Source organism: Excalfactoria chinensis, chromosome 16, assembly GCF_039878825.1.
Source record: "Excalfactoria chinensis isolate bCotChi1 chromosome 16, bCotChi1.hap2, whole genome shotgun sequence".
Taxonomy (NCBI): domain Eukaryota; kingdom Metazoa; phylum Chordata; class Aves; order Galliformes; family Phasianidae; genus Excalfactoria; species Excalfactoria chinensis.
The window spans coordinates 2,538,910-2,566,222 of record NC_092840.1 but is presented as its reverse complement, the minus strand read 5'-3'; the positions used below and the strand labels follow the sequence as shown (position 1 = coordinate 2,566,222).

Genomic DNA, 27,313 nt, shown 5'->3' with positions numbered 1-27,313 from the left:
TCAGTTTTGGGTCCTGGGTCTGTGTGGGGTATTACAGGTGTGCCACATCTCCAACTCCTGCACGGAGATGCTGATGATGGCCATGTGCTTGTATTGCAACTCAAACCTGCTTGAACTGTTTTGCATGGGGTGGAGGTGCAGGCAGATGAAGGGATGCTGCACAGCTCAGAAAGCTCACAGTGCTGCTTGGTTTTGTCTTCATAGAACTGGAGATATGTCCTGGCTCACAGGGAAAGGCTCCTAACACTGACGTGGCTGCAACCTCCTGATGCTGTGCTGCCCTCGAGGAGATGGGGACGGCTGCAGCTCCACGGCACGATGCAAATAATGCACCCGAGTCATCTTCCCTTGAGACTTGGCCAGAGACCCAGCCTATTTCACCCTGCAGTCACCTCCCCAGCAGCTCTGTGCATGCGAACCACCACCAGCTCTCCTGGCCCTGCAGCCACCAGTTGGTGGGGTCAGCAGGTGGAAATCCCACTGGCAAGTCAGGAAAACCTGGGGGAGCAGGTTTGGCATTAGTGTGGCTGGCAGGGAGCTGCAGACTGCTGCCACGGGTGCCACGGTGCTGATGGGTGCCACATCCACACTCTCCAAGCAGCACGACGAGAGCCCCAAGAACATCATCCCTTCACCCTGTGAACAGCATGAGTGCCTTTCGTCGCTCTCTGTGGCCAGTATGTGCTCTCAAGCACATTGCCCCTTCCCAGGTCCTCTTCCCTCCCCACGGAGCCCATTATCTGCACCTTCTCCTTAGTGATTATTGGAGGGTTGACATTGCTGCTGACGTGCTGCTCCAGGAAGAAGAGCTGGAGGAGTATTTCTGGCCGTTCTCTGCCCTTTGTCACTTATTCTTCCTGTCGCCTGGTGACAGGGCTGCATCTCCCATCTCAGCTGGCAATGTCAGTGCTCTGTAGCCATGCTTGCTGCCCCTGGAGTGGAGGTGGCCAGTCCAGAGCCCTGTGTTTGTCCACCCAGCAGAGCCAGGTGTGAGAATCCCCCATGGACAGCTTCTAGTCCTGTCCTTTGGGAGCTTTGTTCCCCATCTGTCACTGCGTTACCCTCAGCCCAGAGCCAGAGAAATGTTATTTTCAGTTTGATTCACCCTCTATGAATGAAAGCAGTGCTCCTGTTGTGATCCAGACCCTTTCTGATTCCTTCCAAGCCCAGCAGGTTGGCCAAAGGAAAAGCATGTCCTCTCCAGATACAGCCAAATAGACCAGCAGGACCTCATGGGACTCTCTGCTGGTCCATCAGCCTTCCTTAGTGCACTGCCCTTATCTAGTGACAGACCAACACTCACAGCATGCTGTATTTATTCCATACCTTGTTACATTGCCTGGGATATCCATGTAGGATAGGGCTTTTTCCCTAAAGAGAGCCCTCTTTAGGGCTCCCATCTGGTGCTCCACAGCTTTGCTTTGGCTTTAGCAAGCAGGAAAGTCCTTTTTATTTGGTTTCTCGTGTCCCTTACCAGGACCTGGACCTTAAGGACTGCTTTGCAACAGCTTCAATATCTGCAGCAGCAGCCAGATCAGGCACTGGCAGCAGCTGCTGTCTTGGGCACCTTCTGGGATGTGATGAAGGCTGAAGATCACAAGGAAAGCCACATCTCCATGATGGGGAGAGTCTGCTCCAGCGAGGGTAAAAGGCTTCATGGGCCTGGAGACTTTGGGACTCATTCCTGTCAATGTCACCTCGATGCCAGCATGGAGATCATGGAGCACTTCTGCTGCGGTGTCCGTTCTACGAGGGGAAGGGTCTCAGGGGATGGGACACATCCACATCCGTCAGGGAATTTTAAGCAATAATGATGCTGATACAATGCAGCAGGGAGGGGGTGCAATGGGGTGGAGTGCTGCGTGGAGGGGACGTCCCCATGGCGGTGACAGAGGGACAGCCACCACCTGCTATCACCCTGCTGCAGGAGATGCTCTGTACCCTTGGGCTCAGTGACTGGGAGCTCTCGCTATGGCAATAAAGGCCCTTCCCCAGCAGCTGTGTACCATGAGAGCCAATGGCTGCCTGGCCCCACGCATTACCCTGAGCAGTCACTGCCTTAATTCCCCTCCTGCTAATCCCAGCTTTGCTGCCGGCCATGGCTGCACACACACCGCTGCCCCCCAACCTGCGCCGGGGGCTGACTGCCTTCAGCAGTGCCCTCTTCACCACCAACAAGACATGGGACAGCAGCACTGCTCACCTCTACCATCCAGGTACCCCGGGGGGGTTCAATGCTGTGTCTGCGCTGTGGGCAGTGCTGGGTCCCTGCACCACCAGCAACGGCTGGCAGTGAACATCAGTGCTGTTACACTGGGCTGGGATGCAAGGGAGGGATGATGGGGGTACTGTGGGTCCTGCCCAGCCCTGTTTTGCCCTGCCCAGTGCACGAGGTGTTGGCCAGCCTGCCCCTCCAGGTGATGCTCTACTTCAATGTCTGCTACTTCCCCTGCTGGTGCCTGGCTGAGGGCACAATGCTACAGCTGAAGGTACATCCTTAACTTTCCAGGCAGGGAAGGTTACAGAGGGAGGGCAGAGTGGGCTGGGAACCAGCATGGGGCTGGCAGGGACAAGGCTGTGCCCTGTTACAGTACAACCTGCTGCCCCGCTACTACCAGCTCCTCCTGCTCGCTGCCTTCCTCATCCTCACACTGGCTGAAGGAGCCCGGCTCTACTTGGGCTACATCGGGAACCTGCAGGAGAAGGTAAGGGCTGGCCTGCTGCTCCATGCTCAATGTCCTCTTTGCCTGGGGTCTGTGAGCCCATCATGTCCCTTCCTCCTTAAGTGCCAATCAGGATGCTCCAGGGGGTTCAGCCCCTGCAGAGGTGCCCCCCACATACCAAGGGTGCCCATACACCCTCACCCACCTCTGTTCACGCAGGTACCTGAGCTTGCTGGGTTCCTTCTCCTCTCTGTCCTGATCCAGCTGCCCCTCCTTCTGTTCCTGCTCACGGACCACCTCACCATCCGCCTGCCTCTGGAGCTGGTTGTGCACAGCCTTCTCCTGGCCTTCCTCATCTGTGAGGTGGTGGCTGCCTTCCTGGCACTGCGGGTGATGAGCAGACAGCTGGCAGCTCAGTTCTACCTGCGGCAGTTCAAGGTGGGCAGCCAAGGTGATGCTGGGGGTCACAACCCGCCCCACTGAGCCCAACATTAAACAGCACCTGGACCCCATCATGTGCTTCTGAGCACTCTTTCCTAGGCCATGCAGCTCTGGAGCTCATGGGGTTCCCCTGAGCTCTGCCACCAGTAAAGGGGTAGGTGTCCATGCTGACCCCTGGTAGGGCAGAGTTGGGGTGTGCAGGATGGAGGTGCACCCTATGTGACCGTGCAAAGGATACAGGGCTCCAAGGGAAAGAGCAGGGTCAGAGCCACCTCCCACTTTCTGAACAGCTTTATTTCAGTGCATCCCTGCTTTCCACAGGGCCAAATGGGAAGGGAAGAAGTGCAAAGTGCTTTAAGCCTCCTATGCTGAGCATGGACTGACCCCATCCCAGTGAGCCCCAGCCCTGACAGCAGCTCTGCAGCACTGCCCCAGAGCTACATGCTGTGTCAGGAGGACTCTCCATATACTCTCCATGTACCAAGGACTTCTGCTGATGCTGGCACTCCTTCAGAAGCGCAGCACCCAGCCCCAGAGCTCGTCCAGAATTGAGCCTCCTCCTGCAAGGCCAAAGCTGTGCCCCATCACATCTACCTCCAAGTCACTCCAGTGTGCATTGCTGAGCATCCCCCAGGTCCTGGCCAGCTTTCTGTGCTTCAGCTGTTGCTTCTTTCTTACCTTTGGGAGGTTTTGCCTGCAAAGCAAACAGGGATGTTTGCTACAGCCCAGGGGATGCCCAAGTCCTGCTCTGATAAGGAATGAGAGGGCTCTGGAAGGTCAGTGCCAAGCAGACATCATGCACAGCAAGCAAACCGACAGCACTGACACAGCTCCCAGATCTGGTGAGCTGAGTTACAATCAAAGGGCAAAAAGAAAGCAATGAAATCAGCTCACAAAACCTCAGCTCTCCCAGTCTGCCCTGCAGCCCATCCTCACCTCCTCAAACTTCTCCTTCCAATAGAGGTCAGCCTTCGCATCCAGGTAGAGCAGAACCAGGTCACAGACCATGGTGGCCTAGAGGGGGACAAATGGAGCAGAGGTAGGAAATGCTGCGGGTTGGGGATGGTAGAAGGGAAAGCCACCATCATAGCCAAGCAAGGGACAGGGAAACGGGGGCAGGGGGGGACCCCATTACTGGGTCAATGGCAGTATGTGCCAGGTATGCTACACCAGGCTGCCCTTCAGGCTGCAGCTGGGCAGCAAATCACAGCCCACGGATCAGAGGAAAAGTGCATCTTCAGTACTCACGGTTCCGAGGAAGGCGATGCCGGTGCCAAAGCTGACAGCAGCAGGAATTATGCCGAACTTCCCAGCCTGATGAAAACAAGGGGTTGAGGAGAGAAGGCAGAGAGCAGGGAGAGAGCTGTGAGGAGCCCATAAGGGAGCTGTGGAGCTGCAGGCAGTGACAAGGAATGGGGGGGGGGGAGGGAGGTTTGAGGACACGCTACCTGGCCGTGCACAGAGATGTCAAAGCGGATGCCATAGAGCTTCAGCAGGCTCCGGTAGTGCTGCCTCTGCGAGTCCCAGTAGTAGGAGGCTGTTCTGCAGAGTCACACAGGGCTCAGCCACACATCCCTGCACCCAGCTGGGCACAGCTGGCTTATTAGGTCCCATCTGCCCTGCTGCCCCATCAGAGGAAGCGAGCTCCCAAGTGACAGCAGCATGCCCAGCCCAGCGCCCTCACCTGAAGTTATACCTCCTGTCCAGCAGGATGAAGGAGTAGCGTGGCTGGCAGTGGGCAGCAGGCTGGTCCAGGTCACAGTCCCACTCAATGCGCACGCTGATGCTTCCTCCCTGCAGCACAACAACACATGTTAGATTCCACGGACTGGAGATGGCATAGAATCACAACACAGCTGAACCGAAAGGGACCTTAATGCCTCCCAGCCCCAACCCCTGCCCTGGGTTGGTTGCCCCCCACCAGATCAGGCTGCCCAGGGCCCATCCATCCCAGCTTCCTCTGGGGAATTAGCAATCATCTTCTATGCTTAAAAAGGAAGCAAATACCAGCAGTGCGAGGGCCCCAAAGGTCTCCCCAGCTGCTTCCACCATGTCACGGATACGGAACACGGGGCAGGAAGGGTTGAAAAAGGGATCGTACACACAGGTCTTGAAATAGGTGGGGTCATTGGTCTGCAGCGTGTTGCCCCTGAAACAGGAGGAGGAGAGACATGGGGGTGGTATGTGGCCCCTGGGATGAGCTGAGCACAGAGGCTGGGTCAGGCAGCACACAGTAGGGGCTGGAGGGTGTCACACTTACTTGGAGAAGTTAAACTTGGTGAAGTTGACAGTATTCTTTATAAAAAGGGTGAAATTCTCTGCCTCGGCCAGAAGAGGCTTCCTGCAAAAACAACAAAGCCCCGGGGTTTGGTTGCTCACCAACCACATCCCTCAGTGCCACATCTCTCTGCCTCTTCAAACACCTTGAGGGACCATCCCCAGCCCTGTGCTGTACCTGGGCAGGGTGTCATTCTCCACTGGGCACCAGGCAAAGATCTCGCAGGTGGAATGGCTGCTGTTGAACGTCACGCATTTCCCAGTCTTAATCCCTAGAAACAAGGTGACACGAATCACACCCTGATCTTCAAGGCGGTCTCTGCCAGCCTCCAGGCTCTGTAGCAAAAGGGCACTGAACTCGGGCAGTGAGGCATCATTACAGAGCTGGAATTGAACGATTTGCATCTGTTTCTTAAGCAAAAGATGCAGTACCATTGCCATGAACCACCGGGTTTCCCATAGGACAGTCCACATCTTCCATGCAGATCCCATCCAACACAGAGGGGCTCTGAAAGAGGCAGGGGAGAAGTGGTCAGCACTGCACAGCCCCTTAAGGCTCACAGCCATTCACCCACATCTCCGTGCATGCCCCAAATGCTTCCAAACCAGCAGCACAGCCCCAGAGCTGGGATATGGGATTCCCCAATCCAGCTTCATGGTTGGGTTGGAAGGAACTTTAAGGCCCATCCAGTGGTTATAGGTGAAGAGGTGCCAACCTTGGGAATTCAGCTACTGAAGTCCATGGCAGTGCTATAGAAAACCTGAATCTGGATGAGATTCCTTCAACATACCCTTCCTATCACCTTCTAATAAGTCAGCCCTGAAGATCTACTGGTGATGGTGCTCTCCATGGGCACAAACAGAGCCAGGTTACACGTGCCACAGGTCACACTGAGAGATGAGATCTGCTGTGCAGACACCCTTGAAACTTGAGGGCTGAAGGGTTTATTGGTGAGCACAGAAAGCAAACATACCTGGGCAAGAGAGTGAGTTTATTCTTCATCCTTATCAGAAACAGCTGCTGATTCTTCAACAGCTGCACAGCCATGCACTGCAGCCAGGAAGCAAAGCCAGCCTCCTTGGAGAGCAAAGCACCAATAGCATCAGATAGATGGGAGCAAACAGGGAGGCGGCTTCTTCCAAGGTCTGACACCCATCTCCCTTCGTGAGCAACATCCCAGCGCCCCCTGAGCTCCTGCAGCCCAAGGTTGTGCCCACAGCCCTGGGGAGCCGTGCCATGCCACGCACCGTGCTCCACTCCTCCCACTTGCAGCAAGGCCTGCTCACCTCGGGACAGGTGCCCTGAACCTGCTTGTCCGTCACAATGAAGTTGGTCACCAAAAAAAGCACATTTTCTCCCTGCGAGGCAAAAGGACCCTTTCAGCACCGCTCTATTAAGGACCCCTCCAGCACCGCTCTATTAAGGACCCCTCCAGCACCGCTCTATTAAGGACCCCTCCAGCACCGCTCTATTGCGGCTTTCCGACCTCTTCTTCGCGCAGCCGGGGCTCGCAAAGGTCCCGCTGTTGAGACGCGGGTTCGAATCCCGGCGCCGGAGCCACAGCAGACCACGGGTTCGAATCCCGCCTCTCCTACCTGCGGGTGCCTCGAGAAATCCGCCGCGTCCCAGAGCCGCCTCCGCTCGTTCTCCGCCCTGCTGACGGACGCTCCCTTCAGCTTAGTGACGACCGAAACGTGAGGAGCGGCGTCGGTGTCCTGGTAACCCCTCCGCACAACGAACACCCACCTGCGGACGGCTCGGGTCAGCCCGGCTCGGGGTTGCGGGGCCGAGGGATAAAGCAGCGCTGCGGAACGGACCTACCCCAGCACGTAACCCAGCACGGCGAGCTGCAGCAGGCGGTGCAGCAGCCCCACGCGTCGGTTCCGAGTCAACGCGAACTTCTCGGTCTTATAGTCCAGCAGCGCCCCGCACAGCGCGGAGCCTCCGCCGCCCAACGTCGCCATGGAGACAGAGAGGGATGCGGAGATGGCGGAGGACGGGAGCTCCGCGTTCCGCTCTTCCCCCGCAGGCCGGGAGCACAGCTCGTACCTGGCGGCGTGCCGGCTCTGCGGTGTCTGCCCGGCATCCTGCCTGCTGCCCGGCCCGAGCGGCCCTGCGCTCCAACTGCGGCACCGCGGGGTGGGCCCTCGGGTGAGGGCAGCCCTCCAGTCCTCATCGTTCCCCATCCCCGCTATGACCGCTCCCATCACCCTATCCCATCCCCAATGCCTTCCCCCATCCCATCATTAACTTACCATCCCCGTTATTCCTCCTCCCACCATCCTCCCCCATTCCCATTATTCCTCCCCTTGCTATCCCCCCATTAGTTATACCCCCCCCCATTCCTGTTATCACCCACCACCCTATATACCCCCCTTATTCCTCCCCTTGTTATTCCCTGTCCTTTAGCCCTTATCATACCCCATTACCTCCCCATCCCTATTATGATTCCCCCCCCCCCCCCAACCCCCATTGCCCTTTTCTCCCTTCCCCTCTCCATTACCATCCCTTCCTTATTCTCCCTCCATTACCCTCCCCATTATTCCCCTCCAGCCCCCTTATTTCTCTCTGTTGCTCTCCCATCCCTGTTATACTCCCCATGATCCCCCCACCTCTGGTTGCACACCAGGACCCCAACCTTATCAGCCCTCCCTTCCTGGCGCTGCTGGTTCTGCCCTACAGGAGTCAGAGAGCCCATCTTTTGTGACAGGGAGGTGTTGAGGACCCACCTCCTGCTTGTCCTTCAGTTCAGAGACATCCAGGTTGGGCACTAGCAACAGATACCTGGGTCTGGGGAGCAGAGCCACACAGAATGGCTTCAATTGGAAGGGACCCCTTCCAACTGAAGCCAATCCAGCCCCTTCCACATGTAGGGACGCCTCCCATCACATCAGGCTGCCCAAACCCCATCCAGCCTTTCCCTGAGCATCTCTATAAATGGGGCAGCCCACACCAGGGCCTTTTATTGTTGCAGGGTGCCAAGGCATTGGCTCTTTCCTTGATGGCCAACACCTCTGTCATCTCGTTAGACCTGGGTGACAATTGGCTGCTGGGAGAAGGAGCGGCTGCAATTGCAGAAATGCTGAAAGAAAACTGCTCCATTTCAGGTTTGTGTCATCCTTCCTGCTGTTCCCCACTGACAGCTTTGTTGGAGAGGAAGAGATTGCACTGTTCTTTGTGGTCTTAACCAACCCCCCTCTTACAGAAGCTCTGAGGCCTCTCCAGAGGCTAGAACGTCTTGTAAGCCAAACTGGTTGCAGCCCTGTAGGATACTCTATTCACTAAGAACAAGGTCAGTGTAGGCAGCTGAGAATAGAACAACAGCTTTCAGCTGAGGCTGCCCTAATCTGCTTTGTCAGGAGGTCACCACAGATGGAAGCATCAAGCTTGGTGCTGTGAAACACTTGGGATCTTGTTTTACTTCTCTAGTGGTTGAATTCTACAGTAGACATTTAGGGCTCTATTAATTCTATGCTAGAGAAACTCATTCTACATACAGGTGGGCAGAGGAATTCAGGCTTCTGTTTTCCCTGTTAAAATACAGTGTTAGAGCAGTTTAGTCTCTCTTACATTCTGAGCCTGGCACTGCTTCTCCCATTACAGTGTCGAGGCACCTCCTTGGCATCTGTTATGGTACCACCTGATGACCTGATCATGGTTTTTCCTTCCCCAGCTGTCGATTTATCTGACAACAAAATGGGCACTGAAGGAGCTAAGGCCATTTCTGCTATGCTCCTAGAAAATACTACAGTTGAGGTCCTCCAGCTCTCAGGAAATGAGTTTGATGACCACGCAGCAAAGTATTTAGCAGATGCCATCACAGCAAACAGCAAAGTGCAAGTCCTGGATCTGAGTTATAACAAGCTGGGTGACAAAGCAGGTAAAGCACTGTCTGTATGCCTTGCAAAGTGAGGGGTGCTGCAGGGGTTCTCAGGGCAGCTCCATTGGGGAGCATTTGTGCAGGACCTTCCTTGTGATCTCAGTGCCAGTCCTTAACTCTTCATCCTTTCAGCTCGTTTACTTTGGTTTGCTTCACAAGAGATGGATAAGCAACCATAGTGCTCATCTCTTCCAGCCACCGGCTCTCCTCCTCTCCCTTCCCATTATTACTTATGAAGGCTTCAATGCTTGCTTTTCTCTCCACCTCTGTGCTTCTGACCTCCTGCTGCCTTCACAAACGCCTCTCCTGTCTTCTGCTCTTCAACCATAGCCGTGGCTCATCACTGACCTCATCTCTTTCCTGCCCCATCAGATGCTTACAGAGCATTTGTTGGGCAAGTCTCTCCAGGTCTCAGAGCTGCAGGGCTGGCTCCTCTGCCACCAGCAGACTGCAGCTGGATGGAGGCCAGAGCTGTGGAAGAATGAGAGAGCCTGTGGGATGCTACCTGTTGCTCAGTGTCAGCTTTCAGAGTCACATGGGACTGGAGAAGGGGGTTGTGCTGCCAGCTCTTAAGGCTTGAGCCGCAGACCGTGGCTCTGTTATGGGCTGATTAGATTTCCTCTTCCATGGGCTGCATTTGCAGCCTGCAGTTGGAGAACACATACACTTCTATGGTCTGGTAGCTGCTGCTCTGTGTCTAGGTTAAACAAGGTATAAAAGATAATAACATATTCTGGTTCTGCTCGCTTGCCCAGATGGAACACAGAGAGTGGCAGAGAAATACCTGAACTAACCCAAGCTCCCTGCTTTGCAAAGCAGCTGTTGCAGCTGTTTTAACTCTCCAGCTGTTTGGCACTGTGTGTTTTACTCAAGGTGAAGTTCTTGGAGTGGCAATAGCAGAAAACATCGGATTAAAGGAACTGAAAATCAGCTGGAACCATTTCCGCAGCGAGGGGGGAGCTGCTTTGGCCAAAGGCTTGGGGGTAGGAAATGTTTTCACTCCTGTTTTAAATGCTGACGTCTAACATGAAGCTCTATTTGTCTGTATGAGCATCGATGTCATCATGTGATGTTTGTCTATGATCCGGGATCACACAGACCTTGGAACCCAGGCAGTGAAATCATTCCTTGTTTACTGACACACATATGTTTTCATTTCTCCACCTCCAGCTCTTTCCCTTTTTAGAGTCCAACTTGGTACCATGAATGCTTTGAATTGTTTCCTTGCGCTTCTGGTTCCCAAATCAATACAGAAGTTGCTTTGTAATTCCACATCCAGTTCTTATTCTGCTCAAAGAAAGCAGCTTCTTTTAGTAACTAGATTTTAAATTGAATGTCTATGTCGTGCCACAGGCAAACGTGTTCCTCAAGGTGCTGGATGTTTCCTACAATGGCTTTGGCAACAGTGGAGCAGCTGCCTTGGGAGAGGCTCTGCGAGCCAACAGTGTGCTGGAGGAGCTCAATGTAAGGTGAGCCAGACTCTCATCCTGCTGCATGTTTTCTCCCGCTCTCCAGAAGCTACAGCAGTGAGGTATGAGAGAAAGATGTGATGTTTGGGGCAAGGATTGGACCGTGGCCTCTGTTCAGCTCATGACCTGTAGGGAGATGTGCTTAGGGCTGGAGTGGTGGTGAAACAGCAGTGGAAGCAAGGTGGCCAAGAAGCTGAGACCTCGACATGTTTGTGGTTGTTAATATAACTGATGGAAGTTTGTGGTCGTTAATATAACTGATGGAAGTGGTCCCAAGAAAGTGACCAAGAAGAGCAAACAAAGATGGTAGCAGGGAACTGCCATGAATTCCCTCTGGACTTGTTTTCAGCACTGGGTGCAACAGGAGGTTACATATCCTTTGCCAGAGCACTGGGTGCTGCATAGTCTTGTATCAGCCTGGCTGTGTGGGTATGGAGGTCCTGCAGCTCAGCGTGTGACTCCTGCCATCCATCTGCTTTCAGCAATAACCGTATTTCAGTGGAAGGAGCTCTGCGACTTGCAGCCGGTCTGAGAGAAAACAAGACTCTGAAGATCCTTAAGGTGAGTAACTTTGCCATGAGGAGGCTTTAACTTGTGGCTGATGGTTTGCTCTTGCTGGGGGAGGCCGTCAGTTTTGTGCCAAGTCCAGGCTCAAGAGGCAAACTGGAGCCAAGGAAAAATATGTTGGGGATGGGAAGAGCTGTTGTGCATCCTCCTGCTGTTTTCATTCCCGACTTCAGATGAGCAGAAATCCCATGCAGAACAAAGGATGCTGTGGGGTCCTCAAAGCTCTACAGGCAAATTCTGGCACTGGGATGGAGATCCTGGACCTGCCCGTGAGTGTGACAGCGGAAGGAAGAGGGAGGGGAGGGAAGAAGCTGAGTGTGTGATAACAAAGTGCTGCCAGAGGGATTTATGCACAAGACATCTCATGTGGTTCAACAAAGAGCATCAGGAATAGAGGCTTTCTTTCCATCTGGTAACTGCTCAATGCCCTTAGGGCCAAACAATTAGCAAGTACTTTAATTTCTAGAAAGGGAAAATCCACATCTTGCATTGATTCTTGTGCTGCTTTGTCACCTCAGCTCTTCTCCTTGCCCTGGCAGCAGGATGCTGCTGCTAATGAACCTCACCCCTACCTGTAATGTGGGCAGCCCTGGGGAGGGTGCATCACACCATGCACTTGCTTACCTGCAGTCATTCTCCCCTTTAGGACATTGCATGGAGCAAAGATTTGGCAGAGCTTTGTCAGGCTGTGCAAACGCTTCTCCCAAATCTTCATCTGCGACGCGGTGGAAGCATGAAACTGCAGAGGAAAAGTCTGTTGGCGGTCGAGCTTTGGCCTCAGCCCAAAGTGTTGGGTAATTCCCATAACGCTGTGCCTTAATGCGAGTCCTTTTGAGGCTGCTGCTCCTGCCTAATGTCCCAGTACTGCTGAGCAAGTCAGTGTCAGAGGGACACCCCATGGCAGCGCTGCAGGCAGGAGCTGTGGGAATGTTGGCTGCTTCTCTGTTGCTGTCACTCAGAAGTTTTCCTGTTTGCTCATTTTTAAGATATTTCCACTTCCAAGTCTCTTCCAGTATGTTCCAGCGAGAGCTTCCCCGTGGATGATGGGCACAGGGCTGGTGGGATGCCACAGGGGGAGTCTGTGCAGCTCAGGAGTGCAGCATGCTTACCTAGCAAGCAATGTCTGTCCAGAGCTGCGCTGTGCACGGATGCTTGCTTTCTTCAGCTGTCCTGCCAACAGCCAGGCTTGCCTTTGCTGGACTGGCTGTCAGATGCAGTGGTGATTCATTTTCAGCTGCTTCCTTCCCCAGCTCCTTGGCTTTGTGAGGAGCTCAAACTCCCCAGGGTGCAGACCCCATCTTAGGTCACGCCTGGTGTTATTTCCTGGATGCACACTCCTCCTTTTTTAAGTTTCACATCAGATGCATGCTACAAGCTGCCTGGAAACAGGACAGGCACTCAGCAGTGATTCAGCACAGACAGCAGCACGTGGCTTTAACCCTTTCCCCCTCCTTGCAATGCATCTGCCATCACCCAGCAGCACCCAGGGCATCCTCTGTGTGCTGCTGGGGAGAAAAGAACTCTATGCAATTACATGTATCTAATAAATAACATCCGTGCCTACGACTCCACTGTTCAAACCATTCCGAGAGGTCTCTTGGATGCTTTAAGCTCTGTAAATATTGGTTGTTGGCATTACTGATCATTTCCCCTTTGTTGTTGGGGCAGCTTTTGTTTTGATTAGGGTCTGCTTGCAGCCTTACTCCTCTCCACCTCGCTGCAGACCAGCAGCCTGTCTCCTTGCAGCACTCCTGGTCTGCTCTGATTGTTTGTGGCAGGTGAGCCTTCATGTTCCCAGCAGACTCGTGGGCCACTTCCACGTGAACCAGCTCTCATGCAAGTCATGCTGGTGATCACAAAATGCTCAGCTACTAATAAGGATCATTTGGGGCAGGGCTGGAGCTGAGCAGCCTGCAGCACAGCTCTGAGCTGCTCCACCAGCACAGAGGAATGCTTTTGTGAGTGCTTTCACCTCTATTACAATACTCAGCCTGATTTTCCCATGCTGGGGATGAGGGAATGCATTCACCTGGGGTTGGTGCACCAGTTTGTCCTGCTTTCTCAGGCCCAGGGAAGGAGGAGATTCAGTGCTGCTGGGGATGAGCACAGTGCTTACCTCATCCTCAGGCTGTGTGCATGGGAGGATGGGAGGCTCACGTGGGATGATGAGTGGATTACTTGCAGCCAGCCCTGCAGCTCCTCTATGCGGGGAGGGGGGTGGCAGATGGCTGAGAACCACAGGGTTGGAAAAGGCCCCAAAGCTCAGTGCTGCAGCACTCCCCATTGCAGCGGGGATGCTCACCCATGCAGCAGCCCCAAGCAGAGCCTGGCCTACAGTACTTGTGAGCTGCCCCGTGACCTCCAAAGCCGTGTCAGTTTTCCAGAGCCCTTATACCACTCTGACCTACATACCTCTGTGCTGCAGCACTGCAATTAGACTGATCTCCACGCAATCCAGCTGGGCTGATTAGATCACTTCCACGAGCCCCAGAAAAAAAAAATGCTGTTTCTTTTAAGGAACAAATCATTGTAGGATTGCTCCTTGGGATGGAACAGAAGAACCAACCAATCCTATAGCCCTGGGTAAGGGCTCTAACCAACCCAATGGTGCTGCAGAGGGCACTGCCCCTCCCAGGCTGCCACTAATCACATCTCCATCCTTAATTCCCTGCAGCCACCTCAACTCCCCACCCACACACAGCCCACGTGGTCCCCATGGCCGCTATCACTCTTACAGGTGAGCATTGATTCTCTGCCTTCTTACAACTGCATTTGGGTTGGTTAAGCACCGACAGCTCACATAACAATGCAGAACATCACCCATGCTGGGCCCACGCAGGTATCCCGTGGCTTGCTTTTAATTCACATCATTGACGCTGGGTTTGCATGTTCTCTCAGCTCTGGGGCAACAGCACAGACCCAATGCCAGGACACCGCTCTGCTCAGCTCTGTTCCTGCAGCTGGAACTGGGGCTCAATGCTTCTATGCACCCATAGGGCTCCAACTCCCTGTCCCAAGCCCACAAGCTCTGGCCAAAACCCATTCACTGCTGGGAAAAAGTGGGCTATGAGGGGAACACAGCACATGCACCCAGAGCCATTGCAGAACCAGCGTTTATGGGGGTGATCAGGTCAGCCCGTTGCTCACAACCACTACACGGAGGCGCCAAGCAGGGCCGCAGTAGGGCAGGGGTTGGGCAGCAGTGACAGAGTTGGGGGAGCAGGACGTGGGCACTGTGCAGGGGTGTAGAGCCCCCAGGGGGACTAGGCAGGGGACAGGAGCAGCTTCTACCAGGGCATGAACCCATAGGAGAATGCTGGGATGCTGCAGGGCAGGGGGTCTGAATTGCAAAGCCTGAAGGGTTTGGCAGCCTCTTCCAGCACCCTCTAAAACCTGCACCTGGGGGAATGACACCAAAAAGCATCCACTGAGCCCCTGGGAGACAGGGAAAGGCAGCACCCAAGCCTAGAGGTGTGGCAGCTGCTGGGCACAGGGGAACAACACAAGCTGTGCCACCCTTCCCATGGCCCTGCCTACAAACGAGGTCTCTGCCTGCCTGCTGCCATGTCCCTTCCTCAGCCCTGGCTGCTCCTTGTGCCTCTCAGTGCTGGCATTGAAGGGGAAAAGCCCCAGAGAGGGTCAGGCAGAAGGAACAGCAGCACAAGGCTCAGCAGGGCTGCAGCAGAAGCCAGGATGAGGCTGGGGTGGGCATGCTGCCTGTTTCCATCCTCCATCCATGCAGGGCAGTGGGGCTGGAACAAGGGGATTTGCTGCATGGCATCTGGGTGGGCGCAGGGGATGAGGATCCCTCTGAGCACGGCGGGCACTAGGGATGGGGGCAGAGAGCTGCTCCCCAGTGCTGGGAGAGAAAGGGCCAGCTCCACCACGCTCTGCAGGGAAGAGTGAGCAGCATGCCTGGATGGAGCCCCGCACCCGGGCAGCCCTCGCCGCACAGGGGTCAGGCAGAGCAGAGGGGTCCAGAGGGTGGGTGGGCACTGCCAGAGCCACAGGGCCCCCTCCCATGGGCGTCATCTCTTGTCCTCGGTGGTGTCGGTGTCCGGCAGCCCGGCAGCAGGCTGAGAGCTGGGCTGCACTGCCTGCACCGTCTCCTCCAGGCTGCTGCTGGGGAACACCACGTAGCGGGCGCTGACACGCTGTGGTCTTGGCTCCCGCAGGTTCTCCTTGCTGTGCCAGATGCCATAGCCAAAGTAGACGAGCAGGCCTGGAGTGAGGGAGAAGGAGGTCAGCATGCCCACCCAGCAGCACAAACCCTAGCACAGATGTCCTGGCTTTTCCTGGCCCAGGACCTGCAGCAGGTGCTTCTGTCTCACCAGGAGAGATGGTTTCTGGGTTCTGGGAGCACTCACCAAGGATGAGCCAAATGGCAAAGCGGAGCCATGTCATGTAGCTGAGCTTCAGCATGAGATAGATGTTGAGGACAATGCTCAGCGCTGGAGACAGGGGAACCAGGGGGATCTGCAAGAGATGGAGCTAGTGGGAAGGGGCTGCCAGCAATGGCTGTGCCACAGGACAGCCTCCCACCCAAACCCAGGTGACGCTGCTGACACCAATACCCCATGCCAGTCATAGAATCACAGCATAACTGGGTTGGGAGAGGCCTTGCAGCATCCCCCAGCCCCAAACCCTGCCCTGAGCTGGTGGCTCCCACCCACTCAAGCTGCCCAGGGCCCATCCATGGCCTGGAGCATGGCTGGGGATGGAGCACCCACAGCTCTCTGGGCAGCCTGGCCCAGAGCCTCAATACCCTCCGAATAAAGAATCTGCCCCCAACATCTTCCCACTAACATCAGCCAGGGACCCACCTGGAAGGTCTGGGTGCTGCGCTGCTGCTCATGCGCCCAGATGAGGAGGAGGCTGAGCACGAAGCCCAGGCTGAAGAGGACCAGCAGCAGGGAGTAGCTCCAGGTGGGCAGGTGGAGGTGAGTGTTGCCAAACACCAAGATGGAGCAGAGGCAGACGGCAGACACCATCAGGGTCACTACAGCCACCGTGACCACCTCACCCGGGTAGAAGTCACTGAGAAACTCCAGGTAGGGCTCAAAGGCTGCCTTTAGCTGCCCTGGCTCGCGGTGCTCCTTGCTCTTGTCACTCCCCACCAGCTGCAGCTTGTCAGAGAAGGACTCGTACTCCTTCAGCTCGGGGGCAGCGATGCCCTCACGCTGCTCAGTGTTGGGCTGGCTGCCGGCTGGCTGTGCGGGGCCATCCGCCTTCTGCTGCTGGAAGCGCAGCACGATGATGCTGGCAGCCACGAAGGTGTAGGCCAGCAACGTACCAATGGACAGGAACTGCACCAGAGCCTCCAGATCAAAGACGAGGGCCAACAGGGCCATGAGCAGCCCAAAGACCACGATGCCGATGACAGGCACCTGTGTGCGCGGGTGCACCCGGGAGAACACCTGGAAGAAGAGCCCATCCTCGGCCATGGCGTAGACGATGCGTGGCAGGGAGAAGAGGTTGCTCAGCAGGACCGTGTTCATCGCTGAGGGGTGGGCAGAGAAAAAGGCCCCACGTGAGAGTGGGCCCCAACCAAACCAGCTCCCGACCCCGTGCTCTCCCACCTCCACCCACAAACACACACTCACCACAGATGGAGCCGGCAGCCACCAGGAATCCTGCCCAGGAATAGCCCCTCCTGTAGAAGGCGTCAGCCAGGGCAGAGTCGGGATCCAGTGTGTGCCAGGGCACCATCAACGTCAGCACCATGGACACAAGGATGTAGGCACCGGTGGCCAACCCTAAGGAGAATGCAATGGCCCTGGGGACGGCCTTCTGTGGGTTCCTGGCTTCTTCGCTGGAGGCTGCGATGACATCGAAGCCCACAAAGGCGTAGAAGCAGGTGGCTGTGCCAGCCATGATGCCTGACAGCCCATAGGGGGCAAAGCCTCCCTCCTGGGCACTCCAGTTCTTGGGCTGTGCGAGAACAAAGCCCATGATGAGAATGAAGAGGATGACACCCATGCTGATAGCCGAGAAGACGTGGTTGAGCCAGGAGGACACTTTGGCCCCAAAGGAGATGAAGGCGGTAGCCACCAGCAAGATGGCAGCCGCCAGAAAGTCAGGGTAGTGAGCCAGGAAGGGCACCTGCCAGGAGCCAACGTGGGTCTCGGTGAAGTTCTTAATTTTGTGGTTGAAGATGGAGTCCAGGTAACCGCTCCAAGCCCTGGCCACCGCTGCGCCCCCGATCATGTACTCCAACAACACGTTCCAGCCGATGAGAAAAGCCCAAATCTCACCCACAGACACGTAGGTGAACATGTAGGCAGAGCCCGTCTTGGGCACCCGGGCCCCAAACTCAGCATAGCAGAGAGCAGCCAGGAGGGAGGCGAAGCCAGCAATGATGAAGGAGACGATGACGGCAGGGCCGGCGATCTCCTTGGCCACGGTGCCCGTGAGGACATAAAGCCCAGAGCCCACCATGCCCCCGATGCCCAGCAGTGTCAAATCGATGGTGGAAAGGCACCTGTTGAAGGACGTCTCCATCATGTCGGCCTCCAAGGTTTTCACTCTGTTGAGTTTCTGGCAGAAGCGGGTCAGGTCCGTGGAGCGGGGCAGCCATCTCGCCATCCTGCAGGCGTCCTGCTGGGAGACCTGGTGGGAAGCAGGAAGGCATGAGGAGCCCAGCAGCAGATTGGGAACACATCAGTTCCATTCCGCTGCGTGGGACCAGAGAGGAGGTGGTGGTGGAGTCACCATCCCTGGATGTGTTCAAGAACTGTGGGGATGTGGCACTGAGGGACGTGGGCAGTGGGCATGGTGGGGGTGGGCTGAGGACATGAGAGGTCTTTTCCAACCTTAATGATTCTGTGACTGAGCAGCCTCTGTGCTTCCCCTCCACTGCCTAAATCCTGTCCCTGTGGCAGTGCTCAGGTGAGCTGGGCACAGGGTGGGGAAGTCACCCATTTCCTTGGGTTCAGACCTGCTGAGCACGAACATCCCCTGCTCTGTAGCACGTGGTGGGGTCAGCGCTGCAGTGTGCTGATTTAGGCACTGTGCAGGAAGCCGTGCCTGGAAACCAGGCAGAGGGGAACCGCTGCACCCCCAGTACAGCATGTCCCCACCCTTCCCTATCCAAAGATCGCTGTTAAAACACAAACCAACGCACACGGGGCACAGCAGACTGTGCTGCTGTCCGGGACCTCAACCAGCACTTCCCTGCTCAGAGGAAGCCCCGGTGCTCGGAAAGCCCACCGAGGGGTCGTGCAGGGTCTGCGCCGGCCGTTTCCTAGGAGTCAAAGCCAGGCATGGGACCAGCACGACGCAACGCGCTCCATCTGCAGCTCGGGGGCTGCTCCCTGACCCCCAAACCCCGCTCAGACGGCTCACCAGACGCCCCCCCAAACCTCCGATCCACAGCCGGGTTCCCCCGGCCCCATCCACGGGAACAGGGCCGCGGTGACACGCACGCAGCTCCGCATCCGTCACCGGGAACAGAAGGACCGGGGCGCGCCCGCAACGCCGTCACCGCCCTTTGTCCGTGCGGGTGCCGATCCAGGGCGGGGGCTGAGCGGTGACGCGGGGGGAAACCTGGCTCCGGCCTGCAGCCGGGAGAGGAGAAAGGCGAAATCCCACCCAGCCATCGAATCCCGGAGTCCGACCCCCCCCCCCCCCCCCCCCGGCCCCGCTCACCTCTGCGCCCCGGCAGCTCCGCGGGCGCGGCCGGGGGAGGTCCGTGCGGCTCCGGCCCCGCACCTGCTCCGCACCGCCGCTGCCGTCGCCGCGCCCCGCCCCGGCCCCACCTCCGACACGGCGGTGGGCGGCTGCCACCTGGTGGGTCCGCTGGGGTAGATCCGTGTGCAGCCGAGATCCAAGCGGGTCCTTTCCAGCTCGGGCCGATCTTCGGTTCTGTGATGCTCGCGGGATGCTCCTGGGATGAAGGAGCCGCGGTTGGATGTGGGTGCGCTGGTGGTTTCATAGCAGCAAAACGATTCTAGTTTCCTTCTATCTAAGGCCTTCCTAACGCAGCATTTGATCCCATGATAGCTACTGAGCACTAATGCTGACATTTCTGTGGACCTGGCAGCCATCACCCCAAATACTTCCAGTGGTGATGATCAACTCGGTGTCTGTCCTTCAACATTCAGTGATCCCATGTATATAAACTCACCTTCACCCACACTGAATCTATATCCTCCCCTTGGAGGGGCCCACGCTGCCCTGGTCAGCTCAGCAAAGCAGAGAAGACAGCAGGAAATGCACGTTATTTCTTCTTCCTATCACTCACTGCTCCTCCTCTGGCTTGTGTGCCACCTTCCACCAAGACCATGGGAACTGGATCCTATTGTGCATCGCTTCCCCACGCTGCTCCTGGCAGCACTGAGGCTTCAATAGTGGCTGAAGCCATCTGAGATGCCACCAGGCACACAGCAGCTCCCCAGCCAAGCATTTCCTATGGCACCCGAGAGCAGCTGGGCTGCCCAAGAGCAGAGCCAGCAGCAATCCAGCCATCTACTGCTGCATTTCCAGCTGGGGCAGCTCCTCTGGGTCACTCTCCTTAGATCCAATACCACAGCAGAAGAGCTGCAGCCAGTCCCATGGGAAGGGTCACTGATCACGAGCTACACCAGGAGCTTGATTCTCTTAAAATAACCTTCCCAACCACTTGAACCACATCCGAGGGCTCCACACCTCGCTCAGAAAGCAAGAACAAAAAAAGACTAAAGAAAACCCATGACCTGAAGCAGGCTGCAGGCATGGAAAATTTCAGCGGGGATTGTTTGCCTGGCAGAGCCATGTGCAACCGAAACCAGATGGTGGGAGCAGGAAGCTCTGTTGTCATGGTGCTGTCGGAGCAGCCCGCCACAGATGCCACAGCCCTGGAGAAAGCTGGGGTGGGTGGCAGAGCCTTGCACGTGCCCTGTGTTGGGGGCTCTGGTGGGCTCTGCTCTGCTCAACGCTGAGCTGTGAAGCTGCACAGCAATGCTAAGGTGCTGCATTTGCTGCCTGCAGGTGCTTCAAGCTCCTCCAGCTGCACTGCCGGCTCTGTTACTGCCTGGGAGCAACAGCTCCAGCCTCTTTGCTTCTCACAGCGCTGCAGAAAATCAGGTCCAGCGTGTTCATCTATAGCAGAGCCAAAAAACCACCCACAAACTCCGGCGGCACCTTTGCAGTTTCCTTGTTGGTGACGGCCTCTGTTTGCTGAAAACCTCTCTGGCTTCAGCCATCTGCTTCTGTAAGGACATAAAGGCTTACAGTACCTTGAATAAGGGGCAATAACTCACTTCCTAGCTTCAGTAATTAACTGTGTACTGAACCTCCTAATACTGCTGTGAAGAGGCTGCTGTAGTAATAACAGAGGATGAAGGCAAGAGCAAAAACAGCAGCACAAAGGAGAAACCTCCCAGACACAATCCTTGGCTGTAGAAATGCTGCAAAACCTTTAAGCAGTGATGTGTGTCATCAAAGCCCTTCAGCACAGGATGATAGAAGTCCTTGATCCACTTCCAGCAGCTGCTCTGACTTGAAGAGCCACTCATCCATGAAAATAGCTGCTTTCTGATGCTGCCTTGCACCATCCTATCTCCTTGCGAGCAAGCCAACACTGCACGTTAGCTGGCACATTTCTTGCACACACATTTCTTGCACACACAAAGCCCTGATTGCACACAAGCACTCCCATTCCTCCTGTGCACCTGAGGCTCAATGTGTTCATCAGCTCATTCCTGAGAGTTCTGAGCACCACTTCAGCTCCTCAGCTTTAATGCAGCTCAGACCCAGAGCAGGGATAGAAAAACCCCAAGGGTGATCATTGACCTTCAGAAAACGGCAGCCCCTGAAGGCAGTGCAGGATATTTCTACCCATTTGGAGCTGTTTTCAAGTAACAAAGCAAAAGATCTCACGTCTTTTTGGCTACTTGAGTCAGGTGAAAACACCACCGACATCATGTCACAGTTCAGTACAGGATTTTAATAGAACTCAGAGGAGAAGTCCACATTATCCGCCTCAGTGTCTCTCTGTGAAGCATCTGCCTGTTACTTCTGCCTTGTTGCAGACATAACGTTGACTTCTTTTTCCCCAGCTGCCAACTAACTGCACGCTGAGGCTGCAAAGGAAAGCAGCTGCACTTTGCTTCCTGTCTGATAGGACAGTTACTCACCTCTCCCATCCCTTATCAAACCCTCCTCCTCGATTCGGAAGGGCAGATCATAGTTTAGAGATGACACTGCAGGCTGGAGGTGGCAGATTCACACTCTGTCAGCCCTTGTCTTAGCAACCCACTGCAACAAAGCAGGAATTGCAACATGCTCCTTACTTTGATGAGTGGAAGGGCAGCCTGGAGCTCTTCAGCTCCCCTCTGCTCTGGAGGTCTATCTCTAAAGGTAACCTAAGGGTTTCAGTTTGCACTTGCTGGCCAGTGGCCTCTTCTTAACATAACACAAAACAAAATGCATTAAGTCTATTCTTTAGAGGGGAGTCAGAAGGAAACTCCATCTTGCTCAGGAAAAAGCCTTCTCTGACTCAGATTCCTTCTGCTGCAGCTTCCGAATCAACTCCAGTAAGTTCATCTGTAAAGTCAGCTCCTGTAAAGGAAGAAAGACATTAATGCAAAGGTAAGAAGATCCCAGTCCCTTCCGCAGGAAGCAGAAAGGGCTCATTTGTACCATGGTACCATTTAGTGCCTGATCCTTTTGCAGGAGAAGGCAAGGAGGTACACGCAACACACTGCTGTGATGGTGCATACAATTCCCTCTTTCACTTCTCTAAAGCACCCCATTTTCCACAGCTGTCATTTAGTTGAGATCACCACCTCCTAGAGCCACCAACAGCAGCTCACGGCTCTCTTATCCTCCTTCCTCTTGCCACCTGCTTGTTCTTCGCTCATGTTCAGCTCCCAAAGCCATGCAGCACAGACTGCATTTCCCCTGCTGAGAGGCACCGTGCCCATCAGCTGATGGGGCAAAGGAGCAACAATCACTCTTTCCAAGCCAGAATTCAGAATTCATTAAGAACAGTCTTAAACCAAAAAGGTTGTTGGACACAAAAGCACCTCCAGCTCTTAGCCTCACCGCTAACAACACTGACCTGTGGGTTGGTGGTGATGTAGAAGCCAGACACCCCAGCCTTCTCCAGGGTGCTCTGCTGGTCGATCACTTTTTGGTCCAGCTCCAAGACTATTTTCTCATCCATCATTCGCTGCTCCTCTCGAATTCGTTGCTCCACAGCCTGAGAAGACAATGACATCTTTTACTGAAAACCAAAGAGCTACTACATCCTTAAAGCACTCCAATTCTGATGACTGTGTCTCTTCCAAGGACAGCAGAGGGCAGCAAGCACAGCCTCAGATCTTACCTTGGGAGCTTGCCATGCCTTGCAGTGAGCCGCCTCTCACTACAAAGCACAGGGAAACAGCTGGGACTAACCTGCCTTAGTGCATTTTGGAGCCAGGAAAGAGACTATGAGCAGCAGACTGTGATCTGAATGACTTTTCCTGAGGAGCAGCAGGCTGCAGCCAAGTACTCCAGCAATACACGAGCTAAGAAGTCAGTAGCCCCAAAGTCACACATCCCTCACAGCACTGCTGAAACTGCAGCAAGACTTGGGGGAGTGACACAGATCGTTAAGAAACACCAGAGCCAGCTCAGATGCCTCCACATCCTGTGAGCACAGCGCTGCAGCGGCACAGCAGACCCAGCTCCCATTGATTCACTAAGGAGCCAAACTCCTCCACTCCCAACTTTGCAACAGGAAGCACAGCTTATTTTCTGTTGTTGACAACGGCAAGAAGCAGCCTTGCTTGGAACTATGGCCTGCTGGGGCTCTGCTTCTAGCAAACAGAATGTTATCGAGTGAGGACTTGCCAAAACAGCCCCTATCAGAAGCACGCAGGCTCTCCTGCTTTGCCTTAGCAGAAAACCACATCACTTAAAGCAAACCAAATGGAACAATAGAAGCTGCCTAAGCACGGGATGGCAGAGCTGGAACTCGCTTTGCCATAGACACACAGTGTAGCAGCGGTGTGTAAATCACCCCCTCCACCTGGATCAGCTGCTACTTCAAAGAGACACCAGAAACCAGGTGCTGTGGGCGGCTCTAAGAACACAGCAGGATCTTGTTGGGTGGCAATGAATGGCAGCCTTCCTTCTCAAGCCATAGGGAAAGTCAGGAGACGCCAAATCAGACCTAAATGCAAAGCTCCCTCTCTGCTAACAGATAAGTGACACAAGTTTAAATGCATGCCCACGCTGCCTCTCTGTAACATTATATACCAAGGCAAGCATTTGGCTGGAAACACTCAAAGCAATAATAATCCTTCCTGCACAGAAAAAGAGAAGTCATCAGGTCTGGGACTTCCTGTATCGATGGCTGAAGGAGCGACTTTCCCACCCTTGGGTTTGAGAAGAGAGGTTTTGTTATCTGTGTGCCATATTGAGCCAGGCATTCAATTCTGAGACACAGAAAAGCACCAAAGGCTCTGGGAAAAGTAAGGCTTAAATACAAGCCTTGCTTCAGCTCAGGTGGTTGGTGAGCTGCTCTGCCAGGCCAATTGGGTTCTTTACTTTCAAGGTTATAGATACCATTTGGAAGCTGGGCATCCCCAAACCATATCTTGCATTACCCCTCCCTGTGGGGCTGGTCCCAGTGGATCCCATAGGAGCTGGTCCTTGAACCACAGAGTGGTTCATCTTAGTGATGGGACCTGTCTATTCCTAAAGTGCTCTACAACAGAAATACCAGCACATCGAAAAGGGGAAGAAGCAACTTCAGTAAACTTCCTCCTGACAGAGGAATAAGCAAAACAAAAAGGTGTGGGGGAAGTAAAAGGAAACGGGGAGAGGTTGTACAGGATGCGACACAAGGAGAAAAGCCACACGCAGGGCTATGTTTGTCATCCAGCATGAAAAAAGCCTACTGGATGAATGCGATATTGGCAATGCTTTGGAACAGACAGCATGGGTTATTGCTTACTGCTATGACACACTACACACAGGAGGAAAAGGGATGGTTAATGCGGGCCCGGCCTGACTTCAGCCATCTCAATAGAAAACGAGGGAAGTGGAAACAAAAGGGCTCTCACACCGTGGTTATTATGGGTAAAGGTCAGGAGAAAGCCAACATTTAAACAGTTACACGTTTGTGGACTAAAGTAACTTCACACATCCATTGAAATTACACGGATTAAGATAACCAGCTACACTAAAAACCACCTCTATCTTATCTACTGACGTGTAGATAAGAGGATCTTCAGGCCTTTGGGACTCAACGTCCCTCTCACACCAAAACCCTTTTCCAGAAATGCTTTGGGAAACGCTAGGAATCAATCTGTGCTCTGAGGTACCTCGGGTTATTTCTTCCCTTATCAGTGTAACTGAGTAAATCACGACTTCTGGGCATCCTCTGCTCTCACCCTTTGGAGTTCCCAGGGGCTGGAGTGAAGGGTCCCTCACTCTGTGCCACTTCCAGCACTGGGACACCCAGCATTGCCTTGCAGCAAAGCGGCCCCAAACCCCCCAGGACAACTTTTGTGCTCGTGTGAAGGGCACTGAGGGTGGCTGCATCCTCCTGCTCCCCCCTTACCTCCATCTCCCTCTGCTGGGCAGCACGCAGCAGCGGCAGGTTGTGCGGCCTGCAGCACTGCTGGGCCTCCTTGTGCCGGTGGAAGAGCTCCTGCTTCAGCCCTGTGACCAGGGATGGGGACAGCGTCAGGACAGCACCACCACCTCTCCCCCATCCCCATCCCCATCCCTATCCCCCCCATTGCTTCTTTGCAGTGACCCAGCCACCCATTGCACCTCTCTCCCCCCCAACCAGTCCCGCAACCCCACCACCAGCATCTCACCCCATCGCCCCCCATATCCCCCATCCCCAACCCCTTTCCCTGCTGACCACGATGCTCGCTATGCAGCTTGAGGCGCTGGCTGTAGAGGTTCTTCTCAGTGAGGTGCTGGATCTCCAGCAGCCCCTGCACGATCTCAAACACCGTCCCATCCAGCAGAGCCAGCGCCAGGTCACTCAGCGTCGTGTAGGACAAGCGCTGCTGGCAGGAGCTGCAGGGACACAGCGGGGTCGGGGTTAGGGTTGGGTTGAGGGCTACAGCTTGGAATTGGGGGTCGGAGTTGAGATTGGGGTTGGAACTGGGGTCAGAGTTTGGTTAAGTTGGAGCTGGCATTCAGAGTTGGGGTTGGATTAATTTTAGGGATTGGAAATGGGCTCAGTATTTGGAATTGGGGTTGGATTCGTACTAGAGACTGGAATTGGGGTCAACACTCTTGGAGCTGAGGTTCAGAGTTGGGATCAGTTCAGTGTTGGGGTTTAGAACTGGGGTTCATGGTCAGGGTTTGGAGTTGGGGTTGGAGTTCAGAGTTGGGATTTGGGCCAAGGTTTGGAACTGGGGTCAGCATTCACAGTTGGAGCTGGGATTAGAATTGGAGTTCACAGTTGGGGTTTGGATCAGTGTTTGGAGCTGGGTTCAGAGTTGTGGTTGGAATTAGGGTTGGGAATTGGGGCTCAGAGCTGGGGCTTGGAACTGAGGTCAGGACTGTGGTTCAGGGTCAGGGTTTGGAGTTAGGGTTGGAGTTCAGAATTGGGGTTTGGGTCGGGGTATGGAGCTGGGGTTGAGAGCTGGAGGTTGGAACCTTAGTCAGGTCTGGGGCTCAGAACTTGGGTGCGGAGCTGGGATTGGAGCTCAGAACTGGACACAAGGGTAAAGTTTGAGGTTGGGGCTGAGGTCAGGGTTTGGACTCAGGGCTCGGAACCGGGGCAGGGTTCAGATCTGGGTTCAGGGTTGGGGCCCAGGCTTTGAACTGCAGTCCGAGCTTGCAGCCGACGGGCACCCCCCCGCCCTGCTCTACCCCCCCCCCCGCTCCCTTCCACCCCTCGCACCTGGGCAGCGCCTTCACCAGCTCCTGCAGCTCGGACAGCAGCCGGTAGTGCCGCTCCTGCTGCCGGGACAGCTCGGCCACTTCGTACCCGGCACCTCCGAACCGATCCATCCCATCGGGCCCAACACACCGACCGGGCCCGGCGCAGGCGCAGGCGGTGGGGCGGGCGGAGCCTCTCCGGGCTGCGGGGCGGTGCGGGCTGTAGGGGCGGTGCGGGCTGTATGTAGGGGCGGAGCGGTCCCGCTGAGCCTTGGCATTGTATGCAGGGATTGTTGGGTCACCGCATCCCTGTGCCGTGGGGTTGGGAATCGCCGGCTGGGGGAGGAGAGATCAATCCGTACGGCTTAAATGTGGGGAAACTCAGCTTTGGGATCCGTCTTTTAATTCCTTCGAACACATGGAGCGTATTAAGTTCGTTTCGACTTCAAATGCTGGGTTGGAATGGCAGTATTTGCTGTGTTTGTGAGCAGGTAATGAGATCGGTATTTCTGAGGTTCCTTGCAAGGCTGAGTTGCAAATGAATTCCAGGGGTCCACGTGGAGAGATTCCTGCCTTGAGTTAGCAAAATGAAAGAGGCACCGAAACACATTGGAAAGCTTAAGGAGTGATTCTTAATATGACTTCAGAGCTCCTAAGAACTGCACTGTGTGCCCGATGGGAGCTGAAGTGTCTGCATTAGAGAACCACGGAATGGCCTGGGTTGCAAAGGCCCACGATGCTCATCCAGTTCCAACCCCCTGCTATGTGCAGGGTCACCAACCAACAGCCCAGGCTGCCCAGAGCCACATCCAGCCTGGCTTTGAATGCCTGCAGGGATGGGGCATCCACAGCTTCCTTGGGCAATGAAGAACAAAGAACATCCCCAGGGAAATGGGGCCTCCCTGCAGTGTCCCTGAATATCAGTCGTCCCTTTTGGTTTTGTTTGGCTGCCTCCTTTTTCCACCCAATGAGGGTGATCTCCAAATCCCAGGCTTTGGGTGGGATGCTGACGGATCCCCCTCCCTCTCACTGTGTATTTTTAACAGGCAAATCCACCTACATTTTCCTAACCCCATTCTCAGGAGCTGCCAAAGCGTTTTTTGCTCAGCTGCAGCTGCCAAAGGCAGAGCCACGGAGCAGAGCCTGCCTGCTTACAGCTGAGGTTCCAAGGGATGGAAAACATGGCCTTTTAAACTAA

General features: G+C 55.0%; 6 protein-coding genes across 16 annotated transcripts in view; 3 read left to right on the top strand and 3 right to left on the bottom strand.

Moving 5' to 3' along the window:
- The window catches only part of AIFM3 (AIF family member 3), a 42,612-nt gene extending 40,983 nt beyond the window's left edge, over window positions 1–1,629 (top strand). For 3 of the 5 annotated variants that reach the window (XM_072350670.1, XM_072350671.1, XM_072350674.1), the window contains exon 21: window positions 205–388. In XM_072350670.1, the coding sequence (XP_072206771.1) occupies window positions 205–244 (40 nt within the window). In that variant the 3' untranslated portion in view covers window positions 245–388. Of the gene's footprint in view, window positions 1–204 lie in introns of all 5 variants that reach the window. The other 2 variants (XM_072350673.1, XM_072350675.1) reach the window with 1 other exon arrangement.
- On the bottom strand, window positions 1,609–7,596 carry P2RX6 (purinergic receptor P2X 6). 5 transcript variants are annotated; one of them, XR_011905402.1, is made up of 14 exons: window positions 7,204–7,596; window positions 6,978–7,128; window positions 6,669–6,740; window positions 5,814–5,889; window positions 5,560–5,653; window positions 5,365–5,445; window positions 5,112–5,253; window positions 4,789–4,898; window positions 4,553–4,646; window positions 4,353–4,418; window positions 4,041–4,118; window positions 3,699–3,798; window positions 2,887–3,086; window positions 1,609–1,746 (listed from the first exon to the last, which is right to left on the bottom strand). XR_011905402.1 is itself a non-coding variant. In XM_072350682.1 (13 exons), the coding sequence occupies exons 1-12, from the start codon at window positions 7,587–7,589 to the stop codon at window positions 3,706–3,708; spliced, it is 1,443 nt and encodes a 480-aa protein (XP_072206783.1). In that variant the 5' UTR covers window positions 7,590–7,596; the 3' UTR covers window positions 3,102–3,120; window positions 3,699–3,705. The 5 variants fall into 5 exon arrangements, 3 of the variants coding, with proteins under 3 accessions (XP_072206783.1, XP_072206781.1, XP_072206784.1); XM_072350682.1 differs by lacking the exons at window positions 1,609–1,746; window positions 2,887–3,086 and adding an exon at window positions 3,102–3,120; XR_011905403.1 differs by lacking the exons at window positions 1,609–1,746; window positions 2,887–3,086 and having other exon boundaries at window positions 3,380–3,798; window positions 4,553–4,641.
- On the top strand, window positions 2,086–3,146 carry LOC140259757 (transmembrane protein 17B-like). The gene is made up of 4 exons (XM_072351362.1): window positions 2,086–2,216; window positions 2,386–2,489; window positions 2,592–2,705; window positions 2,883–3,146. Exons 1-4 carry the CDS (start codon window positions 2,099–2,101, stop codon window positions 3,144–3,146), a joined length of 600 nt encoding a protein of 199 aa, XP_072207463.1. The 5' UTR covers window positions 2,086–2,098.
- A 974-nt stretch (window positions 7,597–8,570) lies between the features above and the next one.
- Window positions 8,571–13,716, top strand: LRRC74B (leucine rich repeat containing 74B). 3 transcript variants are annotated; one of them, XM_072350686.1, is made up of 7 exons: window positions 8,571–8,674; window positions 9,056–9,262; window positions 10,136–10,245; window positions 10,616–10,731; window positions 11,214–11,292; window positions 11,472–11,567; window positions 11,945–13,716. In XM_072350686.1, the coding sequence occupies exons 2-7, from the start codon at window positions 9,079–9,081 to the stop codon at window positions 12,116–12,118; spliced, it is 759 nt and encodes a 252-aa protein (XP_072206787.1). In that variant the 5' UTR covers window positions 8,571–8,674; window positions 9,056–9,078; the 3' UTR covers window positions 12,119–13,716. The 3 variants fall into 3 exon arrangements, with proteins under 3 accessions (XP_072206787.1, XP_072206786.1, XP_072206785.1); XM_072350685.1 differs by lacking the exon at window positions 8,571–8,674 and adding an exon at window positions 8,797–8,881; XM_072350684.1 differs by lacking the exon at window positions 8,571–8,674 and having other exon boundaries at window positions 8,902–9,262.
- A 333-nt stretch (window positions 13,717–14,049) lies between these two features.
- Window positions 14,050–19,842, bottom strand: SLC7A4 (solute carrier family 7 member 4). Its single transcript, XM_072350676.1, has 5 exons — window positions 18,946–19,842; window positions 16,902–17,907; window positions 16,122–16,798; window positions 15,666–15,774; window positions 14,050–15,520 (listed from the first exon to the last, which is right to left on the bottom strand). Exons 2-5 carry the CDS (start codon window positions 17,881–17,883, stop codon window positions 15,327–15,329), a joined length of 1,962 nt encoding a protein of 653 aa, XP_072206777.1. The 5' UTR covers window positions 17,884–17,907; window positions 18,946–19,842; the 3' UTR covers window positions 14,050–15,326.
- Window positions 19,843–21,202: 1,360 nt separating this feature from the next.
- Window positions 21,203–26,323, bottom strand: LOC140259414 (protein DGCR6). The gene is made up of 5 exons (XM_072350687.1): window positions 26,138–26,323; window positions 25,142–25,302; window positions 24,833–24,933; window positions 22,340–22,480; window positions 21,203–21,837 (listed from the first exon to the last, which is right to left on the bottom strand). The coding sequence occupies exons 1-5, from the start codon at window positions 26,245–26,247 to the stop codon at window positions 21,754–21,756; spliced, it is 597 nt and encodes a 198-aa protein (XP_072206788.1). The 5' UTR covers window positions 26,248–26,323; the 3' UTR covers window positions 21,203–21,753.
- Between the last annotated feature and the right edge of the window lie 990 nt (window positions 26,324–27,313).

Coding starts and splice junctions, on each gene's coding strand:
- LOC140259757 (XM_072351362.1), top strand. CDS start 2,099: ATGGCTGCACACACACCGCTGCCCCCCAACCTGCGCCGGGGGCTGACT. Junction 2,490..2,591: donor GCACAATGCTACAGCTGAAG/GTACATCCTTAA, acceptor GCCCTGTTACAG/TACAACCTGCTGCCCCGCTA. Junction 2,706..2,882: donor TCGGGAACCTGCAGGAGAAG/GTAAGGGCTGGC, acceptor CTGTTCACGCAG/GTACCTGAGCTTGCTGGGTT.
- P2RX6 (XM_072350682.1), bottom strand. CDS start 7,589: ATGGGAGCGGTCATAGCGGGGATGGGGAACGATGAGGACTGGAGGGCT. Junction 7,129..7,203: donor GTGCTGGGTTACGTGCTGGG/GTAGGTCCGTTC, acceptor AGCCGTCCGCAG/GTGGGTGTTCGTTGTGCGGA. Junction 4,899..5,111: donor TTGGGGCCCTCGCACTGCTG/GTATTTGCTTCC, acceptor GTTGTGCTGCAG/GGAGGAAGCATCAGCGTGCG.
- LRRC74B (XM_072350684.1), top strand. CDS start 9,013: ATGGTACCACCTGATGACCTGATCATGGTTTTTCCTTCCCCAGCTGTC. Junction 10,246..10,615: donor CTTTGGCCAAAGGCTTGGGG/GTAGGAAATGTT, acceptor GTCGTGCCACAG/GCAAACGTGTTCCTCAAGGT. Junction 11,568..11,944: donor TGGAGATCCTGGACCTGCCC/GTGAGTGTGACA, acceptor TCTCCCCTTTAG/GACATTGCATGGAGCAAAGA.
- SLC7A4 (XM_072350676.1), bottom strand. CDS start 17,883: ATGGCGAGATGGCTGCCCCGCTCCACGGACCTGACCCGCTTCTGCCAG. Junction 16,799..16,901: donor GGCTGCCGGCTCCATCTGTG/GTGAGTGTGTGT, acceptor CCCACCCCTCAG/CGATGAACACGGTCCTGCTG. Junction 15,521..15,665: donor TGCCATTTGGCTCATCCTTG/GTGAGTGCTCCC, acceptor CCCTCACTCCAG/GCCTGCTCGTCTACTTTGGC.
- LOC140259414 (XM_072350687.1), bottom strand. CDS start 26,247: ATGGATCGGTTCGGAGGTGCCGGGTACGAAGTGGCCGAGCTGTCCCGG. Junction 25,303..26,137: donor CTGGTGAAGGCGCTGCCCAG/GTGCGAGGGGTG, acceptor GTGTCCCTGCAG/CTCCTGCCAGCAGCGCTTGT. Junction 22,481..24,832: donor CCCAGCAGAGGGAGATGGAG/GTAAGGGGGGAG, acceptor TTGTCTTCTCAG/GCTGTGGAGCAACGAATTCG.